The sequence below is a fragment of the Pelecanus crispus genome, chromosome 18 (assembly GCF_030463565.1).
Source record: "Pelecanus crispus isolate bPelCri1 chromosome 18, bPelCri1.pri, whole genome shotgun sequence".
In the NCBI taxonomy this organism is placed as follows: domain Eukaryota; kingdom Metazoa; phylum Chordata; class Aves; order Pelecaniformes; family Pelecanidae; genus Pelecanus; species Pelecanus crispus.
Genome location: NC_134660.1, coordinates 425,197 through 444,289, shown reverse-complemented (window position 1 = coordinate 444,289; position 19,093 = coordinate 425,197). Strand labels below are relative to the sequence as shown.

Sequence of the window (19,093 nt, the reverse complement as noted above, 5' to 3'; positions counted from 1 at the left end):
TGTGTGTGTGTTTTTCTTCTCTTCTTGGTGTTTCTTTCTTTTTCGGAAACGGAAAAAATCTCGGCCGTGCGGCGAGGGGCCGGCGCATCACAGCGTGGGCTCGGCCTCCATCGGCTCCTCCGCCGGCCTGGCCGGGGGCAGAGGCAGCGATGCAGGAGCTGGGCCCCGGGCACGGCCGCCGCCGGCCCCCCGCAACCACGGCCCCGCCACCCCCCGTTCCCCATCGTCCACGGGCTGGACGTGCCAGTCTGGGGGGACACGTGTCCCCCCGGGGACGTGGGCAGCTCCAGGCATGGCCCTGAGGGACACGCGTGCTCCCTGACACACGCATCTGCCCCAAGCACGCGAATAGCTCCGTGCACAGCCAAGGGGAGCACGCCTCCCCCCGAGGACACGCGTGGCTCTGTACGCAGCCCAGGGGGACATGCATGCCCCCAAGGACACGCGTGGCTCCACGCACAACCCAGGGGATACACGTCCACCCCGAGAACATGCGTAGCTCCATGCACAGCCCTGAGGAACATGCATCCTCCCGAGGACACGTATGGTTCCATGCACAACCCAGGGCATACACATCCCCCCCAAGAACACGCGTGACTCCATGCACAACCCAGGGCATACACATCCACCCCGAGAACATGCGTGGCTCCATGCAAAGCCCCAGGGGAACACACGTGCCCCTGAGGACACATGCAGCTCCATGCACAGCCCTGAGGGACATGCGTGCCCCCCCAGGACACGCATGGCTCTGTGCACAGCCCTAAGGGACACGCATCCCCCCAAGGACACGTGTGGCTCCATGCACAACCCAGGGGATACACGTCCCCCCCGAGAACACGCATGGCTCCATGCACAGGCCCAGGGGAACACGCGTGCCCCCGAGGACACACACAGCTCCATGCACAGCCCCGAGGGACACGCATGCCCCCGAGGACATGCGTGGCTCCGTGCACAGCCGGGGGCATCCCGGGGGGCCGTACCTGGGCTGGGGGTCGGCGCTCCCCTGCTCGGCGCCCACCGAGAGCAGGGCCATGGCTGTCACCGTCTCGGCCTCCTCCGCCTCCCCCTTCTGCGCCTCCAGCAGCGAGCAGCCCACAGCGGCCGCGAAGCGCTTCACCGAGCCCCAGTGCTTGCCTGCAGGCGCGGGCAGGGCTGGGCGCGGCCCCGGGGGGCCCGGGACCCCCAGGGCAGGGACAACCCAGGGATCCCCCAGAACGCCCATGGTGGGGACAACCTGGGGGGACCCACGGGATTCCCACGGCGGGGAGAACCCGGGGGGACCCAAGGGACCCCCCTGTGTCACCCACAGCTGGGACAGCCCTGGGGACCTCCCCTGGGACCCCCCCAGAGGAGACAGCCCTGGGGACCCCATGGGACTGCCATTGGGGGGACAGTCCAAGGGACCCTCCGTGTCCCCCACGCCTGGGGCAGCTCTGGGGACCCCCCTGGGACCCCCATGGAGCGAAGAGCCCTGGGGACCTCCCAGGACCCCCACCCATGGCACCGACAGCCCTGGGGACCCCTCTGGGGCCCCCCCAAGGCAGGGACAGTCCCGGGGACCCCCTCAGGTCCCCCCAAGGCAGGGACAGACCCGCTGGGATCCCCCGATGGCAAGGACAGCCCTGGGGACCCCCCCCATGCACCCCCACAACAGAATCAGCCCCAGGGACCCTCCCACATCCCCCAGTGGCAGGGGCAGCCCCAGGGACCCCCCGGGGACCCCGGCAGGGTCCGCGTCCCCCCCGGCCGCGGGGTCTCACTCTGGATCTCGATGACCTTCTCCAGGGTGGCCACCGCGTTCACATTTGGCTTCTGCTGCAGGAGGGCCGGATCCAGGGGCTCCAGCTGGGGTGGGGAAACCGTCAAGACCCCCAAACCTGCCACCAGCACCCCCAAACCCCCCTCAAGAGCAGGGACGGGACCGGAGCCCCTCTCATCAACCTGGCGGGGAAACTGAGGCACAGGGCACAGGGCACGCACCCCGATGCACCCCGCGGGGGTCGGGGGGTGGCAGGGGGAGTCCCCCCAGGTCGGGGGGTGCCCATGGGTGACCCCCATACCTCCAGGCCGAGCAGAGCAGAGACGCAGGCCTCCGAGGCGTCGCAGATAGCCGTCAGGTCGTGCCCCCCCTCCAGCGCCAGCACCACCCGGCCGCCCGCCAGCATCATCAGCTGCTTCGTCAAGTGGCCGAAACCTGGGGGACGCCGGGGACGGGGGGGGTGACAAGCAGCTCGGCCAGGACCCCCGCCCTGGGGACGCCCCCGGACCCCACTCACATTTGGCGGTGACGGAGTAGCCGCCGAGCGGGGAGAGGTGACCCTCGACGGCGTCGAAGCCGGCCGAGACCAGCACCACGTCCGGGGAGAACTCGTTGGCGATGGGCATCACCACGGTCCTGGGGGCAGAGGGTCACGGCCGGGCACGGAGACCCCCCCAAGGGCACGGGGACCTTCCCCAGGCCATGGAGACCTCCCCCCAAGGACACAGAGACCCCCCCAAGGGCACGGGGACCCCCCCAAGGGCACGGGGACCTTCCCCAGGCCATGGAGACCTCCCCCCAAGGGCACGGAGACCCCCCCAAGGGCATGGGGACCTTCCCCAGGCCATGGAGACCTCCCCCCAAGGACACGGGGACCCCCCCCAAGGGCACAGAGACCCCCCCCAAGGACACGGGGACCTCCCCCCAAGGGCACGGGGACCTTCCCCAGCACACGGGGACCCCCCCAGGACCCCCACCTGAAGGCGGTGAGATACTCCACGTCCCCGATGGGGGGGTCGACGCCACCAGTCCAGGCGATGTTGATGTTGTAGCCCACTCCCATCCCGCTGCCGACCTGGGCACAGCCATGGGTGACCCCCAATGCCACAGCCGGGGGGGGGGGGGGCACGGGGTGACCCCCCCACCTCCGCAGCCCCCCCGTACCTCCTCGGGCGCCCCACTGCCCGGGAAGAAGTTGCCGTCGTCGTAGCGGTGGAGGGAGATGTAGAGGACGTCGGGGTCGCTGTAGAAGGCTTGCTGGGTGCCGTTCCCGTGGTGGATGTCCTGCCGGGGCACCCGCGGCGTCAGGGACCCCCCACCCGTACCACGGGGTCCCTGTCGCCTGGGGGGGTCGCTGTCCCCCTCCCCGGGGGGGCCTTACCCAGTCCACGATGAGGATCCTGCCCACGCTGAGCTTCTGCTGCAGCAGCTTGGCCGAGATCGCCACCGAGTTGAAGAAGCAGAAGCCCCTGGGGAGAGGGGCCAGGGTGAGCAGCGGGGTGGCCCCAGGGTCCCCCCCAAGGCGGGGGTCCCGCGGCACGGCCCCCTCCGCATGGGCCCCCCCCGCGCTCACATGGCCGTGGACTCCTCGGCGTGGTGTCCCGGGGGGCGGATGACGGCGAAGCCGTTCTGTGGGGACAGAGAGGGACACGCGTGGCACGCGCCCACGCACGCACGAGGGTGGCGGCGCACACCCGGGCGAGTGTGCACAAGGACCGTCATGCACGCCTATGCAAGCATGCGCAAGTGTGGCGCACACACATACAAGCGTGCACACATGCCATCGCGTACCCCTATACAAGCACGCACAAGGACAGGGCACGCGTGCAAGCGTGCATCAGGGCCGTCACGCACACGCAGGTGAGTGTGCGTGCAAGCACACAAATGCAAGTTTGCTTCAGGACCATCGCACACACACAGGTAAGCGCGCACAAGAGTGCTGTACACATGTGCAAGCTTGCACAGAGGCCATCACGCCCCCATGTAACCATGCACGAGGACGCTGCACACGTGCAAGTGCGTGGAAGGGCCACCGCGCACACCCAGGTAAGCGTGCACGGTATCAGCACACACGTGCAAGCATGCTTGAGGACCATCACACCCCCAGGTAAGCGCGCACACATGCAAGCTTGCACATCCGGGTGCGCAAGGACAGCACACGCATGTGTGCGCATGTGAGGATCATCGGACCCCCAGGTAAGTGTGTAAGAAAGCAGCACACATGCACACGAGTGTGCATACGGGCCGCTGCACCCCCAGGTGAGCATGCACGTGGGTAGTACACGCGCACACAAGCGTGCAGGCGGCCCAGGGGCTGCGTGTGCCAGCCCACCCCACTCACCTTGATCTCCCCGGCGGCCACCTTGAAGGCGAGCTCCAGCAGGCAGCCCACTGCCATGCGCACGGCGCTGGACGAGTGCATCTCGTTCCACACCGTGTCACTGTCCACCTGCGGCGGGGGCGACACGGCGCCGCGTCAGCGGGGCCCGCCCAGCCCGGGGACCCCCCTGCTGCCACCACGCACTCACCCCGATGCCCCCGCACGGCAGCACCGCGTACATCTTCTGGCTGATGGGACCTGGTGGGGCAGAGAGCACCGTGACGGGGCGGGGCGGGCGGGGACAGCGTCCCCCTGACTCCAAAAAGGGAGCCAGGCGTCGGCGCGCCCCCCCGCCAGCACCCACCCAGGAGCTTCTTGCTGTCGAGCTTCTGGCGGTTGAGGGGGCTGGTGCCGTAGAGCAGCGTGTGATGCTCCGAGTGCACCGTCTGGATCTCCTCCAGCGTCGCCTTCCTGCCCCGGATGCGCTGGGGAGGGGGGCACGGGGGTGAGACCCCGCCAAGGCAAGGAGGGGACCCCCAGGAGGTGGGCGCTCACCTCGCACTTGCCCAGGAGCCCGGTCTCCTGCAGGCGGGACCAGATGCTCTGGATGCGGCCGGCGTGCTCGGGGTGGATGTTGGTGTTCCCGCAGGCGCACTGGTGCTTCAGCATGAACGTGTCGTACACCACGCCTGCGCCGGGCAGCCACAGCGGCACGCCTGGGACCGGCCCCCCCGGACCCCCGGGGACCCCCCGGCACCCCGAGGGACAGGGGACCCTGCGGGATGGGGGGGTTCCCATGGGACAGGAGCACCCCCGGGCACCCTAAGGGATGGGGCAGCTCACGGGACAGGGGCACCCTGGGGAGCAGGGGCACCCCTGGGCACCCCAAGGGATGGGGCACCCCTGAGCACCCCATGGGCACCCTAATGGACAGGGGCACCCCAGGGGCACCCTACAGGACAGGGCACCCCCGGGCACCCCATGGGCACCCTAATGGATGGGGGCACCCCACAGGCACCCCAAAGGACAGGGGCACCCCTGAGCACCCCATGGGCACCCTAATGGACAGGGGCACCCCAGGGGCACCCCCCAAGACAGGGGCACCCCATGGGACAGGGGCACCCCTGAGCACCCCATGGGCACCCTAATGGACAGGGGCACCCCAGGGGCACCCCATAGGCACCCCAAAGGAGAGGGGCACCCCATGGGCACCCTACAGGACAGGGCACCCCTGGGCACCCCATGGGCACCCTAATGGATGGGGGCACCCCACAAGACAGGGGCACCCCATGGGCACCCTACGGGACAGGGGCACCCCTGAGCACCCCATGGGCACCCTAATGGACAGGGGCACCCCATGGGCACCCCACAGGCACCCCAAAGGAGAGGGGCACCCCATGGGCACCCTAATGGACAGGGGCACCCCACAGGCACCCCAAAGGAGAGGGGCACCCCATGGGCACACCGAGGGACAGGGGCACCCCACGGGACAGCAGCCCCCCAGCCACCACCCCGTCCCCCCCATACCTGTGGTGAAGAGGTGCTTGGGGGGCCCGTCGGGCGCGGGGGGCTTGATGCCGGCGCTGGCGGGGGACGACTGGGTGCGGGCGAGGGCCGGGTGGGACAGCGCCAGGACGCCCAGGGAGGGGGCAGGGTACAGCTGCAGCGGTGCCTCGGGGAACACCTGGGGGGGTCCGGCCCCCCCGTCAGCCCCGGCCCCCCGCGGCAGCCATTGCCCGGCACGAGGCGCGTCCCCGTCCCCATCCCAGCCGGGGAGGGGGCGGCCACGTCCGAGGTGTGGGGGGGGATGAGTCACGGCGGGGGCCGGGGGGGCCGCGGTGCGGGGGTGGCGGAGCCAGGAGGCCGGAGGGGGGGATGAGTCACCGGCCCCTCCGAGTCATCGCTGCGGCAGCGCGCGGGGGGGCCCGGCCCCCAGGTAGCCGGGGGGGGGGGCACGGCTGGCCGAGAGCCGGGGACCAGGCGGTCAGGTGAGGGATGCTCGTGCAAGAGGTGAGCGTGCAAAGGATGCTCACACAGGATGCTCGTACAAAGGGGACATGCACAGAATGCTCGTGCAAAGGGCACACTCGCACGCAGAACACTCGTGCAAGGGATGCTCATAGAAAGGGGACACTCACGCAGGATGCTCGTGCAAAGGGGACACTCACGCAGGATGCTTGTGCAAGGGATGCTCATGCAAAGGGGACACTCGTGGAGGATGCTCGTGCAAAGGGCACGCATGCGCAGAACACTCGTGCAAGGGATGCTCATAGAAAGGGGACACTCATGCAGGATGCTTATGCAAGGAATGCTTGTGCAAAGGGGATGCTCACGTGCAGGATGCTTGTGCAAGAACTGAGCAGGGGGCATTTAGGGAGCCGGTGATGTTTGGGGCCCCCCCGCGCTGATCCACGGGCTCACCTGCTTGTACGTGACCCCCAGCTCGGTGACGTCGGGGGCCCCGGGGGTCTCCGCCTCGTCCCCGCTGTCACCCGGCTCCTCGTGGGGCAGCCCGCAGCCCTCGGGGTCCTGCAGCTGCTCCGGGGGGTCCCCGGTGTCCGGGGTGGCGAGGGGGGGGCCGGGGGAGACCCCCTCCCCTGGCGGGGGGGACTGCTGCTCCGTCAGCTCCTCCTCCGTCTCCTCGGGGTGGGTCGGGGGCTGCCGCGCCAGCTCCCCCGGCTTGGGGAGCAGCTGGGGAGCGGGTGGTGGGTGCGGGGGGGCCAAACTGCCCCCCCCAGCACCCCTGCCCGTGCCAGCCCCTGCCCTTTGCCCCCCGTGCCCTGCAGCTACCCAATACCCACCCCGTGCCCAGCCCAACGCACCCCACACCCATCCCATGTCCACCCCACGCCTGTCCCATGCCCCGTAGCCACCCCACATACGCACTGCACCCATCCCCACCCTGTATCCACCCTGGGCACACCCCGTACCCTACAGCTACCCAATACCCGCCCCACGCCCATCCCATGCCCCATGCCCACCCCATGCCCCATGGCCACCCCATGCCCACCCAGTGCCAGCCCCATGGCCACCCCACGCCCTACGCCAGTCCCTCTCCCAGCCCCACGGCAGCCCCTGCCCCACCTTGCCCAGCTGGACCTGCTGCTTGTCGAGGAAGTGGTGCTGGAGGGCACCGTGGGGCAGAGCGCCGTGGGGCAGGGCGCCGTGGGGCAGGGCCTGGGGGCTCTGGGGCAGCGGGGACGACTGCGTGCGGCTCAGGGGCCGGTGCCGCGGCAGCTTGCTCACCGTCCGCACGCTGCCCGTGCGCTCCCCCGTCACCAGCGGCGACTGCCCGTGCAGCGGCACTGCGGGAGCCGGCCGTGGTCAGCGGGGCGTCCCAACGCCCCCCCAAAAACCATCTGGGGGGGCAGGGAAGGGGTTTGCCAGCAAGGGAAACTGAGGCAGGGCGAGGGAAACCGAGGCGGAGCGGGGGACTCACCGGCGATGAGGGTGCTCTGCTGGCGCGCTTGCTCCAGCAGCAGGACGTGCTGCAGCAGGGACGCGGGGCCGGCGGGGGGGTCCCCCTCCAGGGCCACCCCCAGCAGGCAGCCCGGGATGGAGGAGGTGCTCAGGAACTTGCCGGTGAGGGCGGCCCCGGGGCGCAGGGCGGCCACGGCCGGGCGCTCGGCCTCCGCCTGCGGCGACAGCTTGGGGGACGCCTGCAGGGACGGAGGACGGCACCGTGGCCCCCCCGGCAGCCGCACGCGGGGGCAGAGGGATGCTCCCACCCATCGTCACCCCGTGAGGTGCTGGGTGACGCCCCCACCCCAACCCCGCGCCCCCCAGCCTGGAGCACCCCAAACTAGGGACACCGGCATGCTGCCAGTCCTCCCGCCGCGAGCCTCGGCTTCTCTCCCGTGGGGAAACTGAGGCACAAGCCCAGCCCCGAGCGATGGGGGGGGCCCGGTTCCTGGCTTGGAACCCCCCTCCTGCCCAACAGCCGCCCCACGGGCACAGGGTCCCCGGGCCACCCCACGGGACATCGCGTCCTTGTGCCACCCCCCGTGGGGTCCCCGCGTCGCCCCTATGGGGGTCCGGGTCCCCATGCCACCCCCACGGGGCACAGGGTCCCCACGCCGAGCCCCCGCACCGGCCCCACTCACGTTGAGGTGGGAGTTGGTGACGGTGACGGTGGCCTGCAGCCCCAGGGAGATGTTGGGCAGCGACGGGGACGTGTAGAGGCTGAGCTGGCTGGCGCCGTCCAGGGTGAGGGCTCGGTGCTGGGGCAGGAGCTGCTGTGGAGCGGGGGGACACGGCACGGACATGCCGTGAGCATGCACACGCACGTGCCAAAACACGCCACGGACGTGCACAACCTGCGGTTCTGGGAGCACACGCTGGCTGCATGCGCCTGAGCACACACATGCACCTGGACACGCACACACCGGCTTCACACGCTTGAGCGCATGTGTGTACCCCAAACATGCACACGCTGGCTGCACACACCTGAACACACGTGTGCACTCTGAGCATGCTCACAGTGCACATCCACACACACGCGTGCGCCCTCAGCACACACCCCGGCTGCACACACCTGAACACACACGCGCACCCTGAGCATGCTCATGGCACACACCTGGACGTGCACGTGCACCCTGAGCACGCTCACCGCACACACCCGGACGCACACGTACACCCTGAGCACGCTCATGGCACACATCTGGACGTGCACGTGCACCCCTTGCACGCTCACGGCACGCACCCAAACTCACATGTGCACCCTGAGCACGCTCATGGCACACACCCGGACGTACACGTGCACCCCTTGCACGCTCACGGCACGCACCCCACACGCGCGCGTGCCACCCCTCGCAGCTCCTACCTCGGCGTGGATGTTGGGGACGGAGCCGGTGAAGCCGTTTTCAGCGATGGCGCTGTGGGAGCTGTTGGGGGAGCTGGGCCCGGAGCCCGGGGCGCTGCTGCAAACCGAGGACACTGCGGGGCCAGCGGCCGTCACGGGGGGGCCGCGGCCATCACGGGGGGGCCGCCGCCGCCCCCAGCCCGCCCCAGGACCCCTGCCAGGGTGCACAGCCACGGGAGGGACGGGGCAGCCTGCGCCCGAGCGTGCACGCGCACGCAAAAGTGTGCAAACGCGTGAGCACTAAGTGCACGCACATTGCACAAGCACGCATATCGCAAAAGCACGCGTGTGCACACACGTTACGCAGGCACGGGCGCGCCCTGGCAGGCGGGGAGAGCACGCGGGGTCCCGGCCGGAGGCCCCCCCGCCGCGTGGGAAGCGCCCGGCGACTTGGGGAAACCGAGGCAGGCGGCGCAGCCGGCGCCCCCGGCTCACCCGTGATCTCGATGGCGCGCTTCTTGAAGGTGCTGATGACGGTGCCGTCCTTCCTCCGCAGCAAGGGGCTGCTCCTCCTCTCCGCTACCTTCTGTTTTAACCGCGAGCGCACTTTCAGGTTGGGTTCGGAGGCTGCGGGGGGGCACCCGGGAAGCGGAGTTAGCCCCGGCACAGCTCCCGGCATCCCCCCCCGCCGCCCCCATCCCGGCACCCGCCCGCCGGCTGTCGGGCACCCACCGGTTTTGCGGAGCGGGAAATCATCCCGGCCGTCGTAGGTGCCGAGGAGGGGGAGTTTGTAGGAGGGGGGCGTCCCCGGGCTGCCGGTCTGGGGGGGGGAACTCTGGTCCAACGAGGTGTGGTGAGCCCTGGCGGGGGGGCGAAGGCGGCAGAGACCCCACTAGGACGCCTGGGTCCCCCCCCGTCCTGGTCTGGGGGGGGCCGTCTGGGTTCGGGGGTGACCTACCAACATTTGGGGTGCTGGGGGAGGGAATGGTTGGGGGGGCCGGTGCCCGGCTCCTTCGTCTTGCTGAGCAGGAACTCCTGCAGCTTCAGCTTCACCTCCGTGCTGGCGATGGCGCCTGGGGGGGACGCGGCTGGGATGGGGGGGGCAGCACATGCCCCCCCGGAGCCTCCCGCACCCACACCCACCCCAGCCCCCCGGCCCCATACGGCCCCCCAGCCCCCGCTCACTCTCGCGGCTCTTGTCCTTGGTGCGCAGGGCGTGGAGCTGCTCCAGGCGCTGCTGCTGCTCCAGGGCCTCCTGCCGCTCCCGCTGCCGCTCCAGCTCCTGCTGCCGGCGGGCGGCCAGCGCTTCCTGCTGCTGCTGCGGGACCGCACGGGCGGGCTCGGGGACCGACACCCCCCATCTCCCACCCCCTCCACGGATCAGCACCCTGCCCCGACCCCCCCACGTGACTCCAGCACGCCAGGGTACGACACCCCACAGCTCCAGCACCCCAAGGAACACTATGGCCTATGGCTCCGTCACCCCCCCGATGGCTCCATCACCCCCAATCTCTCCCCAGAGGCTCCATGGCTGCGGATAAGCGATGCTCTCCAGCTCCATCACCCCCAATACATCCCAAAGAGCTCCATCACAACAGACAAGTGATGCCCCCCGGCTCCATCACCCCCAACACATCCCCAACAGCTATATCACCACAGACAGGTGATGCCCCATCGCTCCATAACCCCCAATACATCCCCGCTATCTCCATCGCCCCAGACAGGCCATGCCCTGCAGCTCCATCACCCCCAATCTCCCCCCAACAGCTCCATCACCCCAAACAGGTCATGCCCCCTGTCTCCATCACCCCCAACACGTCCCCAATAGCTCCATCACACCAGACAGGCCATGCCCCGCAGCTCCATCACCCCTGATCTCCCCCCAACAGCTCCATCACCCCAGACAGGCCATGCCCTGCAGCTCCATCACCCCCAATCTCCCCCCAACAGCTCCATCACCCCAAACAGGTCATGCCCCCTGTCTCCATCACCCCCAATACATCCCAAGAGCTCCATCACACCAGACAAGTGATGCCCCCCAGCTCCATCACCCCCAACACGTCCCCAATAGCTCCATCACCCCGACAGGCCTTGCCCCACAGCTCCATCACCCCAGACAGGCCATGCCCCATCGCTCCATCACCCCAATACATCCCAACAGCTCCATCACCCCAGACAGGCCATGCCCCGCAGCTCCATCACCCCCAATACATCCCAACAGCTCCATCACCCTCAATCTCCCCCCAACGGCCCCATCACCCCCAACAGGCCGTGCCCCCCGACAGCTCCATCGCCCCCAGCCCACCTTGAGGTGCTTCTGGAGCTGGACCTCGTGCTGGCGGGTGAGGTGCTCGTGCTGCTTCTGGAACTCGGCGAAGAGCAGCTGCTTCTGGAGCTGCTGCTGCTGCTTGAGGGCCAGCAGCTCCCGCTGCAGCTGCCGCTCCCGCGCCGCCGCGTCCAGACCCGGCCCCCGGCGCTCCCCGCACGCCTCGGGCGCCCCGCGCGCCTCCGCCGGCCCCTCCGCCCCTGCAGGCACCCGCCAGGCTTAGGGGTGCTCGGGGGTGTCCGGGGACGGGGGAGCAGGGAGCAGTTTGGGGTGTCCAGGGACGGGGCAGCGGGGAGCAGTTTGGGGTGTCCCGGGGATGGGGGGAGCTGGGAGCAGTTTGGGGTGTCCCGGGGATGGGGGGGAGCTGGGAGCAGTTTGGGGTGTCCCAGGGATGGGGGGGGGAAGCAGTTTGGGGTGTCCCAGGGATGGGGGGGAGCTGGGAGCAGTTTGGGGTGTCCCAGGGATGGGGGGGGGAAAGCAGTTTGGGGTGTCCCAGGGATGGGGGGGAGCAGTTTGGGGTGTCCCAGGGATGGGGGGGAGCAGGGAGCAGTTTGGGGTGTCCCAGGGATGGGGGGAGTGGGGAGCAGTTTAGGGTGTCCCAGGGATGGGGGGGAGCAGGGAGCAGTTTGGGGTGTCCCAGGGATGGGGGGGAGCGGGGAGCAGTTTGGGGATGTTCCAGAGATGGGGAGGGAGTTGGGGCATGTTCAGGGGGTAGTTTGGGGGTGCCCCAGGGATGGGGCAATTCAGGGGCTTTTCCAGGGATGGAAAGCAGTCAGGGGCAGTTTTGGGGGGGTGCCCCAGCAATGGGGGGCAGCTGCAGGTGTTTTGGGGCGTCCCAGGGATGGGGGTTAGCTAGGGTACGCATAGGGGGCTGTCTGGGGCTGTCCCGGGGGTGGGGGGCAGCAGGGGCACGCCTAGGGGGTAGTTTGGGGGTGTCCCGGGGGTGGGGGGCAGCAGGGGCACGCCTAGGGGGTAGTTTGGGGGTGTCCCAGGGGTGGGGGGCAGCAGGGGCACGCCTAGGGGGTAGTTTGGGGGTGTCCCGGGGCCGGGGGGCAGCTGGGGCATGCTCAGGGAGCAGGCTGGGCATTCCCAGCAATGGAGGGCATTTTGGGGGCTGCTGAGGGGGGGGTGTCAGGGACCAGCCCCTCCCATCAGGACCCCGGGGGTCTCCCACCAGCTCCAAGGACCCTGGATCAGCCCCGTGCCTCAGTTTCCCTCCACCACTCAAAAAACAGGGGGGTCACCATGAGCCGAGCCCCCACAGCTGCACCCTGCAACAACTGGCCCCGAGGGCAGCCGGGGGGGGGGCAGGATCGCGCCCCCTCCCAACACATCCCCCCCTAAAGCCCCAACCCAGGGACAGGCAGAACCCCCCCAGCAAGCCCTGAGCCCCCCCCCCAGCGAAGGACGCGGGGAAGGAGCCCAGGCATCCGGGCCCCTGCCCCCTCCCCGTTCCGAGGGGTCCGGCGGGGGGGGGACCCCATCCCCACGCAAACAGGAAGGCGGGGGCGGGGGGCGCGCGCTGCATGCTAATGCGCCCCGGCCCCCCGCGGCGCGCGCGGCTGCACGTCGGGCACTGACGTGTGCCCGGGACGGACCCGCGGACGTCACCGGCATCGTGCCGCGGAGCTCGGGCACCGACCCCCCCGCTCTGCCAGCCCCCCCAGAACCTGCCGGTGCCCCTTTCCCAGTACCACGCCGCACTCCCCAGTACCCACCGGCCCCCCCCAGCATGAACCAGCCCCCCCAGTATGTACCAGTGCCCCCAGCGCCAAGCAGCCCCACAGTCAGTGCCAGCCCCCCTGACACGCAAGAGGGGCCGCGGGGCAGGGGGAACACCCAGCCCCCCCCATCCCAACTCACCCCCGGGGGGGTTGGCCCTGGGGCTGCCCCACACCCGGGGGCAGATTTGGGGCAGCGCATAGGGGTGCCCCTGCAGCCCCCCATTTTGGGGACACGCACCTCCAGTGGGTGTTGGTGTGCGATGGGGGGTGGCAGCACCCAGCAGCGGGGTGGGGGGGGTGGCACCCGGGGGGGCTAAAAATAGCCCCGGGAGGGGCCGGGGCAGGAGCCGGCCCAGCCCCAGCCAAACCTGCACTTAGGGGCTCAGAAGTGGCTTTGGGCTGGCGAGGGGCCGGGGCCACCACCCTGCCGTGGGGGCCACCACCCTGTGCCACCAGCCCGCAGCCCCACGCCAGCCCCCACGGATCCGGGGATCCGGCCCCTTCCCCGGGATGCACGGGGGCTGCTTAACCCCTCGGTGCCCACGGCACCCCCAAACCAAAGGGCCCCCAGGCCAGTGCACCAGCTCCCCCTGCAGGGGGGGACCCCCCCACGGGGGTGCAAGGGGGGTGTCCTGCGGGTAACGGGGCCGCGGGGCAGGCCAGGGCGGGCAGCGCTGCCGGCGCTGGGGTCGACCGTGCAAGGAGTCAGCCCCGTGCACGCCCGTGCAAGGAGAGCAGCTCTCCCCCTTGCACACCCATGCACACCCGTGCAAGGACAGCAGCTCTCCCCCTGGCACACCCGTACAAGGAGAGCAGCTCTCTCCCTTGCACACCCATGCACACCTGTGCAAGGACAGCAGCTCTCCCCCTTGCACACCCATGCACACCTGTGCAAGGAGAGCAGCTCTCCCCCTTGCACACCCATGCACGCCCGTGCAAGGAGAGCAGCTCTCCCCCTTGCACACCCATGCACGCCTGTGCAAGGACAGCAGCTCTCCCCCTTGCACACCCATGCACACCTGTGCAAGGACAGCAGCTCTCCCCTTGGCACACCCGTGCAAGGAGAGCAGCTCTCCCCCTTGCACACCCATGCAAGCCCGTGCAAGGACAGCAGCTCTCCCCCTGGCACACCTGTGCAAGGAGAGCAGCTCTCCCCCTTGCACACCCATGCACACCCGTGCAAGGAGAGCAGCTCTCCCCCTTGCACACCCATGCATGCCCGTGCAAGGAGAGCAGCTCTCCCCTTTGCACACCCGTGTGAGGGCATGCACACCCCCACACCATCACACTGTGCCCCACCGCAGCCCCCCACCGTGCCACGCTTAAGCCCCCGGTGCCAGACCGCGGCCACCTCTCCGCACTCCGTGCCACCACGGCAGCACCCACCCCTGGGCGGCCGCACCCAGCACCCAAATCCGCCCCCCCAAGCCAGCGCGGAGCAGCCGAGGAACCCACATCCCGGCGGGGCGACGCCGCGATCCCCCGGCACAGCCAGGACCACGGTGGGCACCGAGCGGCTCAGGGACCTGGCGCTAAAAATCCCCGGTGGGCGCCTGTCCCCCGGGCACGGCACCGGCTGCCGTGGGGCTGGGGACCGGGGCGATCCCCCCCCCCGGGCACGGCCGATCTACCCCGAGGACAGGGCACCCCAAAACTCATTGGCGGGGGAAGCGCTGCCCGCGGGCACCAGGCTCTCGGGGCAGGATCTGGCCCAGGGCGCCGCTGCCATCACCGGGATGGGAGCGATGCCGGGGGGCACATCCCGGCTGCGCCCCCCACCCGCCCCAGCCCTGTGACAGGGGAGAGCACCGGGGGGGGGACACGTAGCCAGAATGCCCCAACCCTCAGGGACAAGAGCGGTGCTGGGCGGGATGCCGCTGGGTTTGGGAGGGGGATGGGGGGGCCGGGACCCCCCAGCACTCACCTGGGGCGGGGAGGGCGGCGTGGAGCTGGGCACGGGACAGGAGCTCCAGCGAGGGCTCGTGGCCGGACCCCCCCTCTGCAGAGAAACAGCCGTCCCTCTCGTAAACAGGCTGCAGCATCGGGGGGGGGCCCTGGGGCATGTCCCCCCCCCAGCCTCAGCCCCCCAACCCTGGCCCCCTCCTCGGTACGGGCGAGCCGTCGGCCACCGAGCATTCCCGGAGTTAGGGGCAAGGGGCGCGCGTCCGGCCCCCCACCGTGGGCAGAGCGGCCCCCCCGGCCCGCAGCCGCCCCGCGGTCGTCCCCCCCCCAGCCCCGTCCGGGCTCTTCTCCCCGGCGCCTGGAAATAGCCGGCGCACGGGAGGAGCCGGCTATAAATAGGGCGGCGTGCCGGGGGGAGCCACGACGGCTCCCGTGGGACGCGGCGGTGTGCCGTGTCCCCCTCCCCGCCACGCGGCCCCCGCCGGGGCCACCCGGCTGCACCCCCAAACCGCCCTGGGGATGGGGGGGAGAGGGGCTGCCCCTGCACGGGGGGCCCACGGCAGGGCCGGGATCGCCACGACCCCCCCCCGGGCACCCCCGGCCCCATCCCGCCCTCCCCGCTGAGCCCCTAATTGCTGGGGACGTTAATCCACAGCGCTGCCGGGGACAAAATCCGCGTTACGCAGAGGGGGATTAGCCCCCACTCCAGGAAAGCGAAGGCAACTGGCCCCCACCCCACCCGTGACCCCCCCCCACGGAGCCCCCCAAGGGGACGGGGGTCCCTGGGCCGGCGCGGGGGCGCAGACGCCGACTCAGCACCTTTTCTGCCGGATCAGTGACCCGAAGCGGCTCAGCGGGGCCGGGGTGACGGCGGGCAGAGGCGGCGACCCCCCCGGGGACGGGGACCCCCCCACGCACCCTGCTGCCGCCCCTCCGGCCGCGCGTAACCCCCCCGCCGGCACCAGCCACGTTTATTTACCAGCACGTTAATCCCAAGCCGAGGCTTTTAATAGCCGGGATATTTATGGGCTGCCCCCCCGCCCCGCGGCCCCCCGCCCCCCCGGGGTGCTTTGGGGCTTGACGTCAGCCCGGCTATTTCTGGTGCCGCCAGCGGGCAGGAGGCCACGGGAACGAGCCCTCCCGGCTGCCGGACCCCCCCGGCACGCACGGGCCAGCGCCCCGGCGCAGGCAGCCCCCTCCAGTGGTGGGGGCACATCTGTGGAACGGGGGGACCCTCAGGGGGATGGGGAGGGGAGGGGGGACCCCCAGGCACCCCCGGGAGGGATGGAGGGGAGCGGGGTGCCCACACCCCCCGGGGCGGTACCGCCATGCAGGCGATGACGGCGGACGCTCGGCTCCTGCCGGAGCCCCCCCAAATGCAGCCCAGCTTTGGGGCGAGCGTGGGAAAGGGGCGCAAGCGGAGAGCCCTGGGGGACGCCAAGCACCCAAAGGGCAATTGGGGACCCCCCGGGCTCAGGGGTGCCCCCGCCACATCCCTGCGACAGACGCGGCCCCCGGGGATGCCCGGCTGAGCCCTGCCCAACTCATCACAGCAGCCGAAGGGCTTCATCCCAGGAAAGCATCTCCCGAGGGGGCCCCCAAGCCCCCCAGGCTCAGCCCCAGCCGGATCCAGAACCACGGAACACCGAGGAGAGCACCGCGGGGACGGGCAGAGGCGGCCGGGCCGCGTCCCCGTGCCACCGTGCCGCGTGCCAGCCCCGTGCCGGGCACGGCCGGGCGGTGTTCCAGCCCCGCGGCCGCTCCAAAAATACCGGCAGGCGGCTAACGGGCAGCGGCAGCGCCGGGGGCAAGCGGCACCGGGGGGGGGGTCTGGGGACGGCGGGGACACACACAACCTGTCCCAAACCGACGGCGAGTCCCCGGCTCCATCGAGCGGGATGGGGGTCCCGGCCACCACCCCGTGCCTCAGTTTCCCCTCCCGAGCGCCCTGAGGGCTGCGGGCAGCCGCAGGGGTCGGCGGAGCCGCTTCTGCCCGGCCGAGCGCCGGGGGCCGCACGCGCGTCCAGATGTCGCCGGAATTCCCGGCGGGCTAATTACAGGGCGGCTTTGACCAGGAGCCAGCGGCAGCCGATATAGCGCGGGCACGGCCCTCGCGGCGGCCCGCGGTCACCCAGGCTGTCCCCGTGTGCTGCTGCGGGATGTCACCGAGGGGACCCCGCGTCCCGGCACGTCAGGCTCCGCCGCAGGGCCCCGCCGCCGAGCGGCGCGCCGGGCTGCGCCCGTACGGAGCCGAAGCACTCCGCCGCAGGGCCCCGCCGCCGAGCGGCGCGCCGGGCTGCGCCCGTACGGAGCCGAAGCAGCCGTGGCGTGCGACCCGTGCCGCGGCGCTGACCTGACCCCCTGCCTCAGTTTCCCCTCCGCGGCGGGCGGGTGCCGGGAGCCCGGGATAAGCAGGGGAGGGGGCGGCTCGGCACAGCACCTGGCACAGCCCCGGCACCGCCGTCGCCCGCCGCCGCTCCGCACGCGCCCGTCTCGCACGGTGACACCCACGCGGGCGCTAACGAGCCGCGCGGCGGCGGGCGCGGTGTCGGTGTGCCACGCCGGGTCAGGCGCCGCGCTGGCACGCCTGTCCCCGTCCCCCACGACGCCCGATGGGTGCCGGGGCGGGGTGGGGGGCTCCGGGGCCGCGGCAGGGACCCGGCCCCCGCGCACGGGGACGCGGACGATGCCCGGCGCAGGGCTGGGCGCAGCCCCCCGCCCCCGGCTCTCACCTGCGTCGCTCTGGGGGTCCATGGCGGGCGGCGGGCGGCGGCGGTGCCGGGGGGAGGCGGAGAGGCGGCTGTCCGGAGAGGCCGTCAGCGCCGGCCGGGGCGCTGGGACCGTGCCCGCGCCGCCCGGGAGCCCTGCGGGACCAAGCGCCCTCGTCAGCACCCCCGGCCCCCACCCCGCCCGCTGCCCCCCATGAGAACCCCCCAGCGCCAAGCGGGGGGGCCCGGGCTGCTCAGGGCCGAGAGCATCGCGGAGCCGGGGGCCGGATCCAGCGCCCGCGTGTCCCCCCCGGCCCCCGAGCACCCCCCCGAGGGCAGAGCCGGGGGACGGATCCAGCGCCGCGGGGCGTCGTGTGCCCCCCCCCCAATTCCCTGAGCATCTGCTGGGGGCCAGACCCGGCACCGTGCCCCCCCCAGCGCCCACCGGCCGTGGCAGGATGCGGCCCTGCTGCCCCCGGGGGCAGGGGGACCGGGGGGGCAGAGGGGACCCGGGGGGGGGGGGTGGGTGTTAGAGGGGACCCGAGGGGGGGAGGTAGAGGGGACCCGAGGGGGGGGGGGGGCAGAGGGGACCCGAGGGGGGGCAGCGTTACACAAGGCTCTGCAGGAAAAGGGGGGGGGGGGGGGCCCAAACAGGGACCCCGGGGAGAACAGCGGGGAAGCGCAGCCCCTGGGACCCCCCCGCGGGGCCACCCCACGGGGGTCGGGCCCAGCCCCACGGGGGGGGCACACGCACCCGGGGGGGGCGCGCTGGGGGCTGGCCTGCCTCCCCCCCCCCCCGCTGCGAGGCCCCCGGTGCTGCAGCCCCCCCCCAGGCATCGCCCCGAGACGGGGGTCGGGGGGGGGGGCCACGCGTGGGGGCCACGCTCGGCTGCCAGCGGCGCCACGGACCCCACGGGGGGGGCGGGGGCGCTACCGGCAGACCCGAGCCCGGCGCGGTGCAACGCCCCCCCCCCCGCACACGGCCCGCGCTGCGGAGCTGGCGCTCGGCCCCCCCCGCCCGGCGCAACCCCGCTGCACGGGGACCCCCGCCCCGCCCCCCCGGCACTGCAGCCCCCCCACCCCGCCCCGCACCCCCCCGCCCCGCTGCACGGCGCCCCCCGCCCGCTCCCCGCGCTGCAGCCCCCCCCGCACGCCGTAACCCCGCTGCACGCCCCCCCCGCGCTTTGCACGCCCCCCCCCCCCGCACTGCACGCCCCCCCCCCCCCGCTGCACCGCGCCGCCGCCGCTCCCCCCGCCCCGCATCGCTCCGTGCCCCCCCCTCCCGCGATTCCCGGCCCCCCCGCACTGCCCGGGCCCCCCCCCCGTTGCACGACCCCCGTACCTGCGCCGTCCCCGGCCGCGCCGCCCCGCGCGCGCCCCGCCGCCCCTCCATCTTTGCAGCGCGGCCCCGCCCGCCCCGACAACAACATTCGGTGACGTCACTCGCCGTCACGTGACGGAACCCTGCGCTAAAAATAGCCTCGCCCCCCTCCCCCTCCCCCGGGGGCGGGGCGCGGCGGGAGAGGGGGGGGGGCCGCGCCTTAAAGGGGCCG

At 71.9% G+C, this 19,093-nt stretch overlaps 1 protein-coding gene across 1 annotated transcript; it reads right to left on the bottom strand.

Annotated features, from left to right (window-relative positions):
- Positions 1–87: 87 nt before the first annotated feature.
- HDAC5 (histone deacetylase 5) lies at positions 88–18,970 on the bottom strand. The gene is made up of 26 exons (XM_075723003.1): positions 18,883–18,970; positions 17,565–17,696; positions 11,186–11,406; positions 10,066–10,198; positions 9,839–9,953; positions 9,613–9,740; positions 9,376–9,507; positions 8,902–9,014; positions 8,183–8,314; positions 7,519–7,738; positions 7,164–7,384; positions 6,501–6,770; positions 5,607–5,763; positions 4,635–4,768; positions 4,444–4,564; positions 4,288–4,337; positions 4,101–4,208; positions 3,333–3,388; positions 3,141–3,228; positions 2,924–3,043; positions 2,737–2,834; positions 2,277–2,395; positions 2,061–2,194; positions 1,761–1,845; positions 981–1,134; positions 88–127 (listed from the first exon to the last, which is right to left on the bottom strand). The coding sequence occupies exons 1-26, from the start codon at positions 18,968–18,970 to the stop codon at positions 88–90; spliced, it is 3,369 nt and encodes a 1,122-aa protein (XP_075579118.1).
- Between the last annotated feature and the right edge of the window lie 123 nt (positions 18,971–19,093).